This window comes from Carassius carassius, chromosome 27, assembly GCF_963082965.1.
Source record: "Carassius carassius chromosome 27, fCarCar2.1, whole genome shotgun sequence".
In the NCBI taxonomy this organism is placed as follows: Eukaryota; Metazoa; Chordata; class Actinopteri; order Cypriniformes; family Cyprinidae; genus Carassius; species Carassius carassius.
This window is the reverse complement of record NC_081781.1, coordinates 14,049,221-14,069,288: the sequence shown is the minus strand read 5'-3', so window position 1 is coordinate 14,069,288 and position 20,068 is coordinate 14,049,221. Positions and strand designations below refer to the sequence as shown.

At 35.7% G+C, this 20,068-nt stretch overlaps 1 protein-coding gene across 1 annotated transcript in view; it reads left to right on the top strand.

Moving 5' to 3' along the window:
• Positions 1 to 377: 377 nt before the first annotated feature.
• syne1a (spectrin repeat containing, nuclear envelope 1a) overlaps positions 378 to 20,068 on the top strand; it is a 122,530-nt gene continuing 102,839 nt past the window's right edge. The window contains exons 1-15 of the mRNA XM_059512842.1: positions 378 to 498; positions 2,121 to 2,182; positions 8,438 to 8,533; positions 9,143 to 9,226; positions 11,650 to 11,670; positions 12,653 to 12,745; positions 12,887 to 13,065; positions 13,201 to 13,397; positions 14,756 to 14,865; positions 16,191 to 16,298; positions 17,733 to 17,870; positions 18,082 to 18,246; positions 18,354 to 18,466; positions 18,746 to 18,914; positions 19,151 to 19,247. Of these exons, the coding sequence (XP_059368825.1) occupies positions 393 to 498; positions 2,121 to 2,182; positions 8,438 to 8,533; positions 9,143 to 9,226; positions 11,650 to 11,670; positions 12,653 to 12,745; positions 12,887 to 13,065; positions 13,201 to 13,397; positions 14,756 to 14,865; positions 16,191 to 16,298; positions 17,733 to 17,870; positions 18,082 to 18,246; positions 18,354 to 18,466; positions 18,746 to 18,914; positions 19,151 to 19,247 (1,738 nt within the window). The 5' untranslated portion in view covers positions 378 to 392. The remainder of the gene's footprint in view (positions 499 to 2,120; positions 2,183 to 8,437; positions 8,534 to 9,142; positions 9,227 to 11,649; positions 11,671 to 12,652; positions 12,746 to 12,886; positions 13,066 to 13,200; positions 13,398 to 14,755; positions 14,866 to 16,190; positions 16,299 to 17,732; positions 17,871 to 18,081; positions 18,247 to 18,353; positions 18,467 to 18,745; positions 18,915 to 19,150; positions 19,248 to 20,068) is intronic.

The following is a 20,068-nucleotide window of genomic DNA, read 5'->3' as shown; positions in this document are numbered from 1 at the left end:
TGCTGGCAGGCTATGTGACTCACACCACTCCCCCTCCCGTCATACGCTCAGATCTGTGATGACATCACACATTCCCATACAAGTGATTGGCTGGAGGCACAAGAGGAATCGTTCCTGCAGAGAGAGTAAAGACAGAGGGATGTTGAGACCGGTGCTGCACACATTCTCATGTCCTTCTATTATGTTGGAGGGACATAGACAGATTTTAATTCTGATTACTTAATGTTGTATGGCGAGATAGGAGACCTAAAGAAGAGGTACATGAAGGGCTTCCTCTATACTGACAAGCAACATCAAAAGCTCCACAAAAGGAAAGTCAAGAGTAATTGACCTTTGACCATCACAGGTCGATGTGCTCTTCATGAACTTAGGATCACAAAGGCATTCTGGGAATGGATGTCAAGGGCAGGGTGCCAAGACGATGGGAGGATATAGCTGCCAAAAAGAAGTCCGGCACATCCCTCAGCTTAGTGCAAGGGGTTTCTAGACACCTGCGTGGTAAGAGATTGGCAGACTTGTTTATAAATGCGTCTGGTGTCAGTGATGGACATGGTGATGGTTGCACATTTTATATGCAATGCTTTAGGACAGATTTGCTAATTTGACAGCATATCTGACTGTTTTTTGTGCTTCTATGCAGTTAATTTCTTTTTTTTTTAAATTTCACTTAGAAACTGGTAGTAAATTTCACAATTAATTACAAAGAAACAGCTAATAACACTTTGAATTCATTGTGAAATGGCATTTCCATGTAAAACATAGTCCAGTAATCTTGGTTTTATTTATAACTCTGATTTTTGGCATCTGTAGGGGAACTCAGCAGGTTCTTGGATGTGCTGTGGATCAATTTTGACTGTGCAAGAGAGTCAAGGAAGTGTTGATTAATCGTGGTTATTTTGGAAATTTAATTAGGAATTTGAAAAAAGATGCCTTGTTATTGTTATTTGTGTGCAGTGGGGATGTTTTGTGGGTGTATATGTGTTAAATGCACATACAGTGAGTTTGCATCTGCGAATCCTGCTCAAAGTCACCCTGTCCTTATGACGGTGGGCTGGGCACACAGACACACTCTCTCTCTCTCTCTCTCTCTCTCTCTCTCTCACACACACACACACACACACACACACACACACCAATGCAGCTGCAAATCTTTTCTGTTGCCATCTATCATACTCCTCTTCTCATCAATATTTGATTGCTTTAGGTCTGAAACAGACTTGATCAAACTATTAATTCACAAAATACTAGATTTTTCGCACAAATAAAAGTGGCACATGTGGTCTGCATTATGCATGAGCCTGGTCCTCTTCTTACACACACACACACACACACACACACACAGACAGTGTGTGACATAGTGACCGGCTTCAGTGTAATCCATCAGACAGTGCTTTCATTAAAGACGTGGCTTTGCATCAGTTGTCATCTCTTGCTGATATAAGTGTTAGGAGAAAGGATATTACTGTCACCTTACAGTTCAGTAATCAGAGTCGGATCTTTTGTTTCGAGATTGACATGTTTATGCTGCTTTCATTTGCTTACAAAATTCAGTAGGAAATATTATTGTGAAAAGGTAAAACCTTTACCTAGTTATCTCCTCAGACAAATGGTTTATTCGGTTGTGTCTGCTCTTTAAAACAATAACAAAACAAATTTTTGTGTTTTTTAATTGATCAGAAGATTTAAGTAAATGTCAATCCTCAAATTCAGTGTTTTCCTGGGCCTTGTTATGAGGGGGTCCCACTTAATGTGTCTATACATTTCATTTTGTCCTGGTCCTTATGGCTGTATTTAAGTGTTTTAAGTGTTTGGAACCAATATGATACATGTTATTTTTATGTTTAGATGTTTTAATATTGAAAAATATTCATAACCTATATGCATAACCCATGATAAAAACCCATAATGCATTATGAATGTATTATTATTATTATTATTATTATTATTCCATCTAAATGGTCTAAATATACATATATCTTGGTCAACATGAACAGTCAAAAAGAAAGAACTGGCTCTTATTGTGATTCTTGATGGGTCATATAGCAGTGTCTCATGTTTTGTTTAAGATTTCAGATCAGTTTTGTTACTCAGGTTTCTTATGTGTTTCGTTTTTTCTTTAGATGAGCAGGAAGCTGTGCAGAAGCGAACGTTCACAAAATGGATCAACTCTCATCTAGCAAAGGTGAGCCGAGTCACATGTGAGATTTCTGAACCAACATGCTTCCATTCATGTGTGTGAGAGAAAAAAAAAAGCATATGAAGCCTCTTATAGCCACTTCTCTCCAAAGTGCAGAATTAATCTGTCACAAGACCGATGGCACCAGTCCAGGTCCAACGTCAAAATACACTTTAATCTCTTCTTTAAATTACTGTGCCTCATTTTACCAGGGTACAGTCAGTCTGCTGACAGGATTTAAACTATGCAAAAGCACATCATTATGTAATGAAAAAGATGCTGTGTCACAGTTTTGTGTTATGTTGTACGTACAAAAAAACTGCTTTTGGACTTAACAGGATAGGAATTTACATGTTATGGTTGTATAAAACACTGTTGTAACCCAACTTTTTTATTTTTAAGGTTAAAATTACAATATTTATTTTTTTGTATTTAGCATTTTGCCACAAGTGTTGTCAGTTGAGCTTAACTTGTACTGAACCCAAAATATTCTGTTAAATCATTTACATTTCTATTATCACAATAGGGACATTACTAAAAGCCCAATGACAGGTGCTTGTATAAATTTGCATGATAAGCAGGACACAAGCATTTGGCTCCATGATATGCATGTAATAATAGCTTGATGGCTTATTGATTTGTGTGTAAAAGAGTGACTGGTCAAGCCATTTTTTTTATTAGCCGCCACTCCAGATAATTCCAGTATGATCACCAAGACCTGACTTGGCCAATCTTCTGTGATGAGGAGCAGGAAATTCATTTGAAATATCAATCTGTGGGGAATACGTCTTGACGTGGCATTTTGTATTAGGTTGCACACCATTGCCTCTCCAGCGTAAAATGTTAACCACAGAAGATTTGAGGTTTGTACGCTCCCTAGCCGTTATTTATTTATCTGTTTGCTCATTACCATCTGTCATGGACATATTGGACCTGTCAGTTAGAGTTGGCTGTGAGATTCACAGCATCAGTATGCTTCAAGACCAAAGTCTTATGAATTAGTTTATGCTTTGATTACTTCTCTGACAGGAATCATCTACCACTACTGCATGGATAGATGCCTTCTGGTGTATAAACATCCAGATTTTAAAGCATATTTGTGAGCATATTCTATAAAAGGCAGATATAGTTTAGATAAAATTCTAATATGCAACTTTGTTTAGCCTTTGTTTTTATGCTGTGTTGTTATTTAAGTATTATTTGTTTAGTATGTACAAAAATGTTAAAAAGAACAGCGTTTATTCAAAATAGATATATTTTCTAACAATATAACTTTTTTCATCCATTTAACACATCCTTGCTGTAGAAAATTATTCATTTCTTAAAAAAAAAAACCCATTTACTTACCCCAAACGTTTGAATAGTAGTGTATATTATAACAAAATTTATATTTTGAATGAACGCTGTTCTTTTTAACTTTCTGTTTATCAAAGAATCCTGAAAACAAATATCACAGGTCCCCAAAAATATTAAGCAGCTGGTTAGAATGATTTATGAAGGATCATGTGCCACTGAAGACTGGAGTTATGATGCTGAAAATTCAGCTTTGCTTCACAGGAATAAATTATTTTTGAATGTATATTAAAATAGAAAACAGTTGTTTTAAATTGAAATAATATTTTACAAAATTATATATATTTTTCCTGTATTTTTGATCAAATAAATGCAGCCTTGATGTGCATAATAAGCATTTTTAAAAAACAGCCAAAACGCTTTTTTATATACATTTTATTATTTGTTAGTTAGTTTCATTTAAATTGAGATAAATTTGTGAATAAACATTTTTTTGTGATAAAGGCAAAATTATAAAATTCTAAAAGATAATTTAATCTGGAACAGATCAAGATTTAGCTTTCAGTGGACTGCATTGAAGAGAACCTTGCTATATATTAACTTGGACCTGCAATCCTATTGTATGAAACAGATGTGACATGATCCTATTGCTTCAATAGACATGAGACTTTTTTCATGAAATGTGTGTGCAGGAAGGACGGAAATTGAGATCGTCTAATTAAAATAGCAAATAGAGAACTATTTGAACTGGTTCTACATCTGTCAGAATCAATTACATTCATTGTACCTTGCAGATCCAAATAATTTATTCAATAGCCGAATACCACCACGCCATCCCTGGCACCCGCTGTTCCCACTTCTTTGCTGTTGCCCTTTAACCTCATCCTGCTGCTGAATGATGTTGCCTTGGTGACAGCACTCTCAAGTATTTGAGGGAGAAGTTTGAGAATGCATGTGCCAAATAGCAGGAAATCAGAGTGACTCTTATATTGTTGACAGGATGATTTTAGACTGAAGAGAAACTGTATGTGCTATTTTAGTAATCACTGTTTCAAGCAGGTTTACATTTGGGTTTCAGGTATTCCTGGTCAAAATATCTCTCAAAATAAGCCCTCCACCAGATCGCTAATGCAAATCATCTGCAGTGATTTTCCAGCTCTATAATTCATAGCCCAAAGGTTTTGGATTAATTCTTAGGATGTGTATGATAACACAGAATGAGAATTACACACTGCTTCTATCGCTCCTCTCATTCCTTTATAGAAGTATCAATAAAGTATTAGAGAATACACCCACAGGTCCATGATAGATAATGAAATGTAATTAGGTGTACAGACTAAATTAGGTTCGATATTTCCAAGTTTCAGTAGTGAGTGATGGAGATGTTGCATTGATATAAATGCATATAAATGCCCACTGGAAGGTTTTCAAATTACTGTGCTTTGCAGAGTTTGCAGTATTCAATAAAGCATTAAGAATTGAACATGTTCCCGCATTATACCTGTATCTCACTCCTCATGTTTAGGAATATATGCTTATCATTACCATTGTCTATGTTGATTAAATGGATCAGCAGGGATATATTTATATTAAAGATGACACTTTTTAATAATATACAATACAGTAAGTTGTATATAAAGATGAATTCATCCAAGAATGTCATGAATTTTCACTTTAATCTAATTTCAAACATGAATTTTTGGAACAGTGGAACACAAGAGGAAAATGAATGGAGAGTGGTGTCATGAAAGAATCATTCATTTGAGCCAGATCTTTTTAATAATTCAGTTGATTCAGTTCAGTTCTGAATGATTCATATATGAATCAGACTCTAAGACTCACTGGAGGAGAAGATTGTTGGTGAATCATTTCGGTTTGTGTCTCATCTGAAGGTACGACATGACTTTGGTGGACTTGAAACATTAGCACACATTTCTTTGTTTTAGGCTTGAGACCTCCAGTTTTTTTTTCAGTGTAATTGTATGGACAAGAGTATCCAGTACACGCTTTCAAAATTTCTCCTTTTGTGTTTTACAAGATCCTGGTTCAACCCAATAATCAATTCCCACAGAATTGATCAGCATTGCATTAAAAGATTTGCCAAAATCCTCCTACTCCAAACCATTCATTAAAAGATACCATCACAGGACGCATAGTGCCTCAGGTCTCTTTACTCATGCATGTGCTTGCAAATTTGAAGGACATCAGAGAGGCAGGACTGAAGCACTAATCTGCCTAAGAGCTTCAACTTGATTAGCCACTAGAGACTGAGAGAGAACGAGAGAACGAGAGAGAGAGAGAGAGAGAGAGAGAGAGAGAGAGAGAGAGAGAGAGAGGAGTGCGATTGAAAGAAAGGGAATGCATAAGAGGCCACCCTCCATTTCAGTTTTGACAAATCCTCTCAGACAGGGTTAGGGCTTAATTATGACATGCCCAATATTGAGGATGAGCTCGTTTCTCATGTGTTTGACAGTTAGCATGGGTGAGGAGCACACAGCAGCCGCCCGAACACCCTGCTGCCTGCACCTGCTTTGTTACTAGACATATATCAACGCCCCATCAGGTTTCTCTCTGAATTATGAAATTCAGTAATCATTGCCCACAGATTCACAAACTGTAACCTCAATTTAACAATCATTGCTCACAGATTAGTAAGCAGTAACCTCAATTTTGTCATTTGTACTCACAGGTTCATAAACTGCACCCACTGCTTTTTAGATGGGTCCCTTAGTTAAGGAATCTCTGCGGTTCAGTGTCATCTTTTCCTTGGTTGCTTTAGAAGGGTACTTTCATCATAATGTACTTTCTTCATAATGACAATAACATTTCATTTCTGACTTATAAAAAATATTGTCTAAATTATGGGGTGCAGGGATATACGAGAGGGTCCATGGAAAGTTTGAGTGAAAAACATTGTATGTCTAGTGGGTAGGAAAATGTCATACTACAAAAGTAAACATTTTTCAAATAAAATGTTAAAATATTTTAATATATTATATTAATATATTAATTATATATGAATACTTGACTTTTATATTGTCACTGCCCAAAAAAGGCAAAGCAAAGCTTTTACAGTGACAACATAAATGTCAAGTATTTAATTTTGTAAACAATATGTCCCTATACTTTAATTCTGTCATCTCTTTACTTATTCTCATGTTGTTGTGAAATGTTTTTTATTTTATTTTATTTTATTTTATTTTATTTTATTTTATTTTATTTTATTTTATTTTATTTTATTTTATTTTATTTTATTTTATTTTATTTTATTTTGGGACTTTTAGATTTTCCGTGCAGTGAAATTCTGTGGGTTCCAATAATGTTTGAACCCCATTATTAAAATTAATCTATAAAATAAATGTAAATCTGATTTTTGATGTTATTTCGTGATTTTAAAATTTATTTAGTGGACAATGTGCAGTTGAATAGTATTAATGCCGTGACCTACTCTCAACCTTAATTGAACTCGTCTCTGCCCCCTGACAGTGTCTCTCTGATCTCTGACTGATATTGAAAACAGTTCGAGTGGCCCTCAGGCGTTTGTATGTTCCCATGAACTTTGATTGGGTTGCACGCACTGAACATGCAGCTGCTGTAGCTAAATGCTATCACTCCGCTGAATACATCAGCAGCGCCTGCCGTGACAATCTATTTCCATCAGTAATAACCAGACACAGATAATCAGTTTGTTAAGCCCTGCTGGTTGTGCCTTTGTGCTTTTTTCCTCTTATTTTCATTAGTTGCATAATTACTCAAAGTGCCTCTTTTTAATGTAATATCCTATAAGGTGATTTTATCCAATTAGCTTTTGAATTATTTAGAGTTAATTAGAATATCTTAGCAATTCCTCCCCCTGCTCTCTCAAAAATGCTTCAAGAATTAATCTTTAAAAACATCACTCACTTCCCCTTTCTGCCTCTAATTAAGGTCATCCCACAGTCGTTTCTCTTGAAATCGTTCACTCTATTTTGCCGTTCTTTTGAAATATAAGTGCCCACCCCCTCTACATCTCTCTCACACACATACACAACATACACTCACTTTCACTGTTTCATATTAATCTCCTCATGAATGACTTTGCCACCCGGCTGCTTTCCACTCCTAATCCCAGTCATGTGACTGCTGTCTTAAGAGAAATCCTAGATGTGTCGTCCGGGTAAAGAGGGGCTGTGTGGATGGATTAGTGGAGGGGTTTCATCAGGTTAGAAAGACTGTGTCGTCTCTAGAATCAGCACTTTTACTCTTCACTTTAAGATGCTTCTTAAGCTTACGACAGTCACTGCCTGACAAAACTAATATTCACTGGTTTGAATCAATAAAGTTCATTCAAACTCTATCTATCTATCTATCTATCTATCTATCTATCTATCTATCTATCTATCTATCTATCTATCTATCTATCTATCTATCTATCTATCTATCTATCTATCTATCTATCTATCTATCTATCTATCTATCTATCTATCTATCTATCTGTCTGTCTGTCTGTCTGTCTGTCTGTCTGTCTGTCTGTCTGTCTGCATAATTCCTTTATTCTATCAGTCTGTCGTTGTATCTGTCTGTTGTTCTATCTATCATTCTGTCGTTTTATCTAACATATTTTCATTCTATCTTTTGTTCTATCTTTCGTTCCATTAGCCATTCTATTGTTCTATCATTTTAATTATTTCTATCTATTTTTCTATATATTTCCATCTCTGTTGTTCTGTCTTATTCTATCTTCCATTGTTCTCTCACTCTATGAATCTATCACTCTATCATTCTGTCGCTTTATCTATCATTCATTCTTTCTATGCTTCTATCTATCATTCTTTTGTTGTTTTGTTGTATCTATCAGTCTTTCTGTTGTATATCATTCTATCTGTCTATTGTTCTTTCTGTCCTTCTTTCTGTCTGTTGTACAATGTAGAGGTCTAAATAGTTTGAAGTAAAATGTCAAATCATCACTTGATTGTTTTCCCTCCCCAGCGAAATCCTCCTTTAGTGGTCTCTGATCTCTTTGAAGATGTGAAAGATGGAGTGATGCTGTTAGCTCTTCTTGAAGTCCTGTCTGGTCACAAACTGGTAAGAAAAATGCACTTTTGGTTGTTATGATATTTGATTTTCCTTTGTAAATCAAAGTTGCTTAACAGCTATAGAAAATACTTTTATGGTATCAAGCTACATTGTCCCAGTCAGATTTAAATTTCTGTAATATAGAATGAACATTGTTTTTAAATTGTGACGTTGTTTTAAATGATAGCAAACATGATAATACAAGACATATTACCAAAAAAAAAAAAAAAAAAAAACATTGTAACATTCACTGCACTTTATTAGCGCTCATTTACTCACACACACATTAATACCCCCACTCTTAGTGAACAATCCTTGCAAATAAAGCTAGTGGTGCCTCTGGTCTTTGCAGTGCTGTAACAATCAATATAGCAAATGGCACATGGCCCTTTGATTTTTTTTTTCTTTTTTACCTTTCTCTCTTGCAATCTTTTTGGTGCAATCATCTTTGTATTCTCTGTTTGTCTGTATTATTTGTATATAACTATCCTCCCCGTCTGCTTTTTTAAAAATGTCTTTCTGTTCTCTTTCTTTCTCCCTGTTCCTTGCTGGGTGTTTACATTTTCCTCTATCACCGTTTTCCTTTTGTCTGCTGTGGTATCTTCTCCCATCTGACAGCCATGTGAACAGGGCCGCAAGCTGAGGAGGATCCACTGGGTTGCTAACGTGGGAAGAGCACTGAAGTTTCTCGAGGGCAGGAGGGTAAGGCAGTCCATTCCCAGAGTGCTTTGCTCAGGTGTACAGCTCCAGGTTATAACCACTCAGTCTGACCTACACAACCTCTTCCCCGCTTTGCTCTGATACTGTTTCATGAGAGACAAAGAGAAGGAAAACCCTGTTCTTTTTTTCATGTATAATTCTCATTCTAATGTAGAAACCTTTTCATTTAAAGCACCAACAAATGAAGGATTTATGGATTACAGTTTTTCTCAATCGCTTTGGTACAATTCTCGAATCATTCTTGAGATTTGCAAAACAGTAAGTGCATTTCTCAAAACAACTCGTACAAATAGCAAAACACAATGGATTACCTGCAAAAGCCAGTCTCTTGCTCAAAATCCTTAGTTCGTCTCTCAAAAATAAATATCTGTGTCAATGAACATGTCAGTGCCATCAGAATGACAAGTCCTTGTGTCACAGTTTACGGATAAGATAGTCAAAATGCTTAGTCATGTTGTCAATATAACAGTGTACTCTAGAGGGATGTTATGATGTAAACTATGGCAAAATTTTGGATGACAGTTACTGTATTGAATAGTATCCCATATATCCATTTCAAAAGTAAAAATGGACACATTACTGTATGTGGGATATTGATTGAAAGAGACTGGATAGAATTCCCAGTTACACTTTTACTAGTGGTCTGTCCCAAAAAATAATAATAAAAAACCCTTTACAATGTCATTGTGATATAGAAAAGAAAAAAGAAATATGGGCACAAAGATGGAAATAAGTCCATTGTCAGAATTTGTAACTCTTGTGTTGTCCTCTGTCTATACAGTATAAGCTTTCTAACTGAAGATTCATGAGATGAACCTTTGAGCTATTTCAGAAAAATGGTTTATCATTGGTTTATCATCTACATTCTCTTCATTAGTAAAGATTCACTTGCACAATTCATGCCAAATTGACAAAAAAGTCTAATAATAATGTGTAAAAAAATAAATAAAAGTGTGCTTGGCAGTTTATGACAACTAGATTAACCATTTTGCATTTAATGGCTTATACGATGAACAAAAGACTACATGTTTTGAGGGGTAAGACTATTGCACAGAAAAGTATATAATAAATTTTGAGCGACATTACATTAGCAAATGATAATGTAGGAAACCGCCGATAAATGTGCTTAATCAATTGCATGAATGTACAAAAGCAATCGCAACTTGTTCAAAAGAATAAGAAACTGGTTTTATGATGTGTATAAATGACTAGATGATGTGGAGGTTGTACAAGTAGTTTTGAGAATTTCATTTCTGATTTGAGAAATGCACCAAAGTGACTGAGATAAACTGTAATTAGAACATGTTACACGGCTCACAATAGATTTATGAGGTGATGCTGACACGTCAGACTGAAATCATTCTCCTTATTGAGGTTTAGTCCTGAGTCAACTCATAATAAATCTGTCTCTGGTGCCTCACATGTGGCGCTGAGCTTCCCACATACAGTCTCTCTGTCTGTGGTTGCCAAAGCTGAACAAATTGACTAATTAATGTACAGTCAGCCAGGCATTTACACAAAATAAATCCCTAAATTAGGACCCTATTGTGAAAAGGGCATTATATTAGACAAAACAAAATACATACACACACGCACAGATATACATATATATATATATATATATATATATATATATATATATATATATATATATATATATTTAATATAGCACTGTTATAATAGATAAAAAGAAGAGGATTGCTTTCATTGTCTTATAGTAAAACCATGGAGATTTAAAATGGGACCCATCCCCCCCCCCCCTTTTATAAACAGGGTATTTTTTCATATCATCTCTCTTGGGAGAAGCAGAGATATTTCATATACTGTATAGCTGTGCTTCAGACTGTAATTATACAGCCTGTCAGTGAATGAAGCTGAGCTAAGCCTCCCACTCCTGAGGTGGTCTGTCTGTCTGAGTATCTGATCTCTGAAGAAGCCAAGGATTCATTTCGTAAGCTACAGTCTTTTACCATCTTATCTGTCTCTGTCATCCCTCTCTCATCTCTCTCTATTCCCTGTGGAGCACAGTGGGAGGACCCAGAGTACAGAACTGTTTTGTATTATGCTGAAGTGTACTTTTATGTTCAGTATGGGACACAATATTTAAAAAAGGGGCTTTTTTTAGTGGAATGTTATGATTGTGTATCTTTCCGTGAATTTTTTATTCTTTCGACTTATCTGTGTGGCTGGTTTTTAGTATACGTGTCTTGGTGTATTTATAACAATAGGTGCATGTGTGCAGTGCACACCTTTTCTGTCACTGAAGGGTTCTAGGTTATCAGGAGCTGAGGCTCCTTATCACCTGTCCTTCAGTTGATAGGACACACTTTTGTTAACAGCATGCAATGACCTCTATTCTTCTACCTCTGTCTTTTTCCCCTTTGTTTTGTCACCATTTATTTCAGTCGGCCTACAGAGGATCTCCGGTTAGTGTGACCTTTCTTTTGACTGTCTATATGTCTTTGATTGACGTTATCACTTTCTGAAACAGGATCTCTCCAAATGTAACCTTGAATTAAGAATTGACTTGATAAAAGTGATTGCAAAATCAGCATCCTAAAAATAAAAAATATAAAATTCTGGGCTTATTTCAAACCTGTATGACTTGCTGTTGTTCAAGGAATGCAAAAGGATTTTGAGCTGCTCTCTTCCGTGTGTGACCCTGGACCACAAAACCAATCTTAAGTGTCCATTTTTCGAAACTGAGATTTATACATCATACGAAAGCTGAATAAATAGGCTTTCCATTGTTGTATGGTTTATTAAGATCAGACAATATTTGGCCGAAATACAACGATCTTCTGAGGGTGCAAAAAAATCAAAATACTGAGAAATCGCCTTTGAAGTTATTAATGAATTAACCAAATTAATTCTTAGTAATGCATATTACAAATTAAAAATTAAGATTTGATATATCCATGGTAGGAAATTTACAAAACATCTTCATGGAACATGATATTTACTTAATATCCTAATGATTTTTGGCATAAAAGAAAAATCTATAATTTTGACCCATACAATGTTTATTTGGCTATTGCTAAAAATATACCCCAGTGACTGGTTTTGTGGCCCAGGGTCACATATTAGAATATTTTATATCCAATGTTAGTGTGTATTAATATTTTGAATGAGCTTTTATTGTGATTTACAGTTTTCATTTTAATTATAGTTTAATATTAATCATTTAGTTTGATTAGTTTTTTTATATATTTCTATTTAACTTTCATTTCATTTTTAACAGTTTAGTACGTCAACGATAGCTTGCAATAGATTTTAGTCAGTATTCACTGAAAAATCTTGCTTTACAGCCATTCGTCGTCACTTTCAAAATGTGTAAACAAAATAATTAAAGTCATGTGGTTTTGAAGTGACAGGAGGGTGAGTAAATTGTTATTTTTTGCTTAACAGATTAAATTAGTTAACATCAACACAACAGATGTGGTAGACGGCAGGCCCTCGATTGTGCTTGGGTTGATATGGACCATCATCTTATATTTCCAGGTAAAAATATTAGTGTACTTTCCTTAAAAATTTAAACCATTCTTCAACAATAATGTCTTTAAAATTACTATAATTTAACAAAATAACAGAGTACAGTAGTTAATAACATTTTCAACACTTCCTCTACATCTTCTTGTTCAGATAGAGGAGCTCACCAGTCATCTACCAGCCCTACAACCTCAATCTAGCAGCAATTCATCAGTGGAAAGCTCCAACAGCACTGAGACCAGCAGCCCACCTGTCAAACGCAAGCCCCGCCTTTCTTTTCAGGGTGGGGCCAAGAGAGCCCTTCTCAAATGGGTGCAGACCACAGCAACAAAGTAAGAACTGTATTATGCTTGTGCAAGGCATTGAATGAATATATTGTTCTTTAATGCCGTTTCCCTAAGTAAAGCATGTGACAGCATTCTTCCTGGGTTTTGACATAATGTACATACGCACGTGTGTGTTTACAGGAGATTGGGTCTGGATGTTAAGGACTTTGGCCCCAGCTGGCGAACAGGGGTTGCTTTTCATGCTGTCATCTTTGCTTTGCGACCCCATCTGGTTAACATGGAACGTGTTTGGAGGAGACCCAACAGGGATAACCTAGAAGAAGCCTTCTCTTTGGCTGAGAGAGAACTGGGCATCCCACGATTACTTGACCCTGAAGGTGATACCAGCCATACAGAAAAACAGAATATGTCAAGTTTCATATTTGCAATTTTTGATCCAATTCATGACTAGAGATTTGATGTAGAGTCTGTTTTTTTATGTTAATTCACAAATATGTTGGTTTGTACTTAGTAACAGACTGCAGTTTATTTTTTGACTGTGTACTTTCCATGTTGTGTTGCACAAGGCTCTAAGCGCCAAATGCTTAAATTCTAATTAGCAGTATGCCACTCACAGAGGATATGATTGATGAATTTTTAATGGAGGGGTTAAGTCTCCGACCTCCTAGACACCATCTGAGCTTCCTCATGCTTCCTACAGGAGTCTGACAAATGAAGTTTGACATTTAAACGATTAGTGGCCCATTAGCCACTGTAAAGCTAACTGAACAAATAGTAAATGCTAAGTCAATGGACATTGTCAGCCATGGTTCTTTTGTAAAGGTAACCATCAGTGAAGCCTCTGCCAGACCATATCGACTTGACGATTGCTGTTTTTTTTTAGAAATTGCACCTGATATTAAGCAGAAAAAGCTTAAAATTGCAGATAAGTATTAAGCAGCACAACCATTTTCAACACTGAACTAAATATTTCTTGAGCATCAAAGCTGAATATTAGAATGATTTCTGAAGGATAATGTGACCCTGAAGACTGAAGTAATGCCTGCTGCTGAAAATTCAGGTTTGCCATAATAAATTGCAATTTAAAATGCATTCAAACAGAAAAGAGTTATTTTAAATTGTAAAAAATCTTTCACAATATTACTGTATTTATATATTCATTTATCCTTGACTAAATGAATGCTTATCGACCCAGAACATTTGAATGGTACTTATGTTATATGTAGTGACCTATAAATTAGATCTTAAATACTGGAAACAGACAGAATTTTTTACAGTTTTGAAACATTTAAAACAAAGAATCGTGGCAAATACATAAGAAATGTTTCAGATTATTGCTATAGCATTATCAAAAGTTGCAATTACTGCCTAGTATCATTTTCAAAATAAACCAATTATGAGTAGGTCATTTCAAGGTGTGTTAAAGCTAAATCTTAATGCATGGATGCACAAAACAGGAGATGGGAGGTAAAGCTAAAAGGATGCTGTCAAAGGATGCAGACCATGACTGAAAAATCAATTAAATCAAATTAGACACAGAACAATGAACAAATTAGCCACAGTAAAAATTTCAACAAAAGAAGATGACAAACCTTTTTAGGAAGAAAAGAAGCTTTTGAATAGGGGCCTCATCTGAAACACAGGGTTTTCATCGCAGAATATGTATTGTTTTTTAATTTAATTTAATATAATGGTAAAATTACTGTATATTTAAGTCTTCTTTACTATGATTTAGATGTGGATGTGGATAAGCCAGATGAGAAGTCCATCATGACATATGTGGCACAGTTTCTGAGGCATCACCCAGATCGCCAAGAGACAGAGATAGGGCGGCAACAAGAGGAGGTACTATAAATATTTCTCATCCTACAACTAAACTTCAACCAGCTCTCCATTCACTGTATGTCTCATGGTCTGATGCTCTTTACTCTGTTAAATGACCTCTATCAACAGTCTTTCTTATTTGTGTATTCACATCTCTCTACTCACCAATTTCTTACACTATATTTCTGTCTTTATACTCCTCCCTCTGTTTTGTCCACTAATGTCTTGTTGTTTACATGCATCCCTTTTCTGTCTCAAGTTTTATCTTGCTCCTCGAGCCATTGAAGAAATGTTAGAGGTACGTTTGCTTGTATAAAACAACATTATGCCTGCTTTGACTGCTCCGCCACTATTTCCACCTGCTGCTGCTGCTGTGCCATGTAGTTTAAAATCCTTTCAGTGGAATTTTGCCTTCCTTTTCATGGAGTGGTGCGGATGTTGAGTGGATCAGACATTATGCACATTTGATATGCCCACCATAATTTAACTCCCTTTACTATTATATTTGCAATACAACTGGGTGACATTTACATGACAATACCGACTTTTGGCTTTGTGTTGATGCTGATAACCTGATGATTAGCATTAGTAGCAGTCTTTAAAAAATAACAATGGTTCATAACCAAGTTGAAGAGCTGAATTGATCCTGTCACCACTGGGTCCTTTTGTAGAAACCATTAGTTCCCTCATGCCACCGTCTGCGCGTGTTTCAAAGTCACTGTAATTTGAACCATTTTCACCTCTTTGTTATACATTTAAACTGAGACAATGTAGGTTTTAATATTTCAGGGCATTGTATGCCTGTGACAGCATTAGTTTCAGGGAGGCAGGGAGGAGAACACGCGGCAGACGTTGGCAAGGTCATGATATAATCATCTTGATGACCCAAAGGCATTGCCTTGTGGAGGATGCCAAAATGTATGATGAGCGCCGGAAGAATAGGCTTAATTTCATTAGAATTAGCTGAACACTGCTCTCACTTTCTCACTCTTGTTCCTAATTCATAATAGGGAGGGTAAATGTGTGTAAAATGATTAGTATCTCCCCCGCAGAGCTGATTTCTTGCTCCCCCGTGGAGAGGTTTGGGGCAGATCCGTACAATGGAGGAGAGGAACTCTGCAAACAGCATAAGTGCAAAGTCTGCATTGGATTTATAAATGTGGCATTAGTGATGCATGTTTGAACTGCAAAATTGTATTGAGTCGGGGGTTTAAAGTGCATTAAATTCCTTTAGGTAAGCAAATGATGAGTGTAGAGCTCCCCAAGGGCCTTAAATCTGTGCAAATGTTTGCTTTTTGTCTTGTTTCTACAATCCTTACTTACTTGGTGCTCTTTTTTTCTCTCAGAGGGAGCAGCGAAAGACACTGAAGGAGCTGAAAGCGTGGGCAGATCAGTTGGAGAGAGACTGTGCTCAAGCCCAGAGGGATGGAGGAAGTCTCGCTGTGCAGTATCAGGTGAGCTCAGGGTCTCAGTCAGAACATTTTGGCTGAAAGCAATATAGACAACATATTACATCTCCCTGACGAAGGCATGTATGCCGAAACGCATCAGAGTTTTTAAAGGTTTATGATGACCAAGCCATAAAATAAAGGCTTTTTAATTTTTCTTAAAGAGAGTGCCTTGGAGTTTCCTAATTTGTTCTATATTATGATTATCCCATGCAAAGAGCACCTCAAGCTAACATTTTGAGTCCTGGAAGCGCTCCTCTACAGACATTTGATGAATATTATATCAATTGGATGCCCAGTGCCTGAGTGGTCAAATGGCCACTATTTATACTGATATCCAAGACACCAGTGTGGCTGTTGGTTGAAATATTAATATAAAGGTTAAGATTCAAAAGTCTAGACTGTAAGTAAAAATATTTTTATTATTATTATTATTTATGAAATTTAACTAAAATGGTTTACTTTAAATAATGTTATAGCTGGAAGTTGACTAGCATGAATTTCAGATCTTCTTACAACTGATTCTTTCTTGCAAAGAAGAAATGACTCTTGTGAACTGAATCAGACTCATTCAGTCAGCACATTGTTCAGAGCCATTACTTAGTTCACAAATAGATCCCTCAATAAAATGTGAGTCATTCTTTGGTTATGTCTGAACTCATTTTGTGTTTATATATATATATATATATATATATAGATATAAATTTAAAAAATGTTTCTAATATAAAACAAATATGTTAAATAATATAATTTTACAATATTACTGTTACTGTTTAAAAAAAAGATTAAAAAAAAAAAGCTATTGACCGCAAACTTTTAACTAGCAGTATATGTTGTCAGGCATGATTTGAAATTTGATATCTTCACAGTGGTTTCAGATTTTGGACACCACTGTGTGTATAGTCATCATAATTCATATGACTCTGTGTAAGTAAAAGGGAAAAATGTGCAAAATATGGCGGATCCCAGACCAAACACTGGTTGCTTAAAACTCAGCACACTCCCACATACGCATGCAGACAATGCTAATATACATTAGAGTTAAGAGCACTCATTGCTCTTATAATCATGGGCACTACACACCAGTGAGGGACGTCTGTTGCTTTCTGTAGCGCCCACGGACATCTTCCATATTCAGAAGAACAAGAGCTCTGTAGCAGAGAGCGCATGGGTAGAGAGAAAGTGGAAAATTGGAGCCCATTAGTGCATGAATACATGCATGTGCAATTTGGCTGTTTAAATTTTTTTCAGCTTTTGGCATGTCTCTCTTTCTCTATTTCTCTTTTTTTTTCATTTTTTGGACAGGCTGTGTACCTTGCAATCTTTCTCCTATTAGCATTACATTGGACGTTATTTGAATATTAAAAATTTCAGTAATTCAGTATCCTGTAATTCTCTTTTTCTTTCACTCACTCACTTTCTGTCTCTCTTTTTTCTAAGACATTCAAGCGTTATCGTGTACAGTTTGAGGTGCAGAGAAGACCAGTGGAAACATGCATTCAGTCCACTCAGAAGGACAGCAAACTGACTGCAGATCAGGCTCTGGTCAAACAGGCCTGGGAGAGACTGTCTGCACGGGTCAGATACACCATAGATTTGTGTTATTTTGATATGAAGCTAATTATATTAAATAGTCTTATTCTTATTCTTAGTCTTAATGATTTCTTTTACTTTTGAGGACATTTAGATTTAGTTAAAATTAGTCAACAAAAAGTCCACACAAGGTGTTATATAGTTTTTGTGTGTGTGTGTGTGTGTGACAGTTTATGTGGTATTTTTCTTGATGCAGTTCTTGGATTGGCATCTACAGCTGGATAGTGGTTTGCCTCATCCTTTGGGTGAAGTTGGAGTGTGGTTACATCAAGCAGAGAAGATCCTACGAGAGGATCTGGTCCCTCAGCAAGCCCATGACGAGACCGCCAAAGCCATTCACAAAAAGCGACTACACGACCAGGTAACTGAAGGAAATCTGTGTTTTTCTGTGTGGTGTATTGGATAATGGATGAATGAGAATCTATTAATGAGTCTTAACATTATATTTATCTGTGTTTTATTGTGCAGGAGATCTTAAGGCTTCTCGAAAGACACAAGCATGCTTTGCAATTAATACACAGAGACAGATGTGTTAATAATGTCCCCATTCCCATGGAACAACTGCAAGACATGGCAGAGAGGTAAAAATCATAACAGTTTCTACAGAGATTCAATTTATAATAGAATTTAAAATTAAATTTGCAAAGGCTAAAAGCAAAACTTTTATATTGTATTATATTATATTATATTATATTATATTATATTATATTATATTATATTATATTATATTATATTATATTATATTATATTATATTATATTATATTATATTATATTATATTATATTATATTATATTATATTATATTATATTATATTATATTATATTATATTATTAACCTGCTTTTATTTAACTGCCTTCAGATTAAACTACATATCTACCTCCTCCCATGTTCACTTGAGCAAACTGGAATTCTGGGAGACAAAATACTCTATGCTGGCATTTTTGACACTAGTTGAGTCCAAGCTCAAATCCTGGATTATTAAATATGGCCGACTGGAATCAATGGAGCTTTTGCTACAAAGCTATGGTGTAAGTTTTCAAGCCAGAAACATTGCAAGAGACTAGTTAACTATTTTTTTTTATTATTGTTCCCTAAGCTCCTCCATTACCTAACCATGCATGCATCCATGTATTCCTACATCATGATTTTTGAGTCAATAGCATCACATTCAATATAGCCTAAAAGACATATTACTTCACTTTGTGCTTTGATTCCACAATTAAAATATCTGATCTTTACTTGTGTTCATTCTTTACTTCTGTAGTCTTTTGTGGAGGGGCAGCAGTTCTTTGAGAAGTATGAATCCAGTCACCAGGCTCTTATGAATGCTGCCGAGCTCTACATTAAAGCAGACAGCTCAGGTATGTTTCATATACTGAACAATGATGTGCTTTATATGTATGCATGCATGCCTATGGTTCTGCTTAGTGGTAGCTTGGTAACAGCACTACAACTTTTAGCAATGATTTTGCAGTTTCATCCTGGTTTCACTGGTTCAAGAAGGAATTTTCTTATTTTTCTAATCAAATTAAATGAGAATCATTCATTATGGAAAAATATGTTTTCCTGAATAACTGAAGGAGGTGCACGGGGAAGAAGGGTATTTAATTCCTTTTAAAAAAAAATTTTTTTTATCAGGGCTCATGAATTTTAGCGGTAGTGGCAGCCTTGGGTGAATCAAAAAAATATATTTGTAATGTAAAAATCATATCATGGCTGTGCAGATAAAGGTACTTTTTTTTGAGAAAGAAAATGCTTTACATTTGACCATCTCAGTGTCCAGAGGGCAGAATGATAGCAGCTCACCTCGTTTCACCCTCAGTCACTCAGTAGTCAATCAGTCTCTCTGCCTGCAGCATCTTCCTGCTGTCTATCTCTCTCTCTCTCTCTCTCTCTGTGCTTCATTCTTGCTCTTTTCCTTTTGGTTTTTCTTTCTCCTTCTACGTTCATGCCCCTCTCCTCGGGCCACTGGTAAATGAGGTTTTCCCAGACACAGAGCTCAAAAGGGAATTCCAGTCCATTAGAGCAGATACTGTATTCTAATTGGGTTTCTTTGGGCAATAGACTGCCAACATGTTGCTTTGTTCGTGCCTAAGGCAATCTCAACATAGAGGTGGTCTTTGTGTTATATATCTGAAGTGTGATTGGAGGATCACAAAATCCATCTCCCAGAAGCCAATCA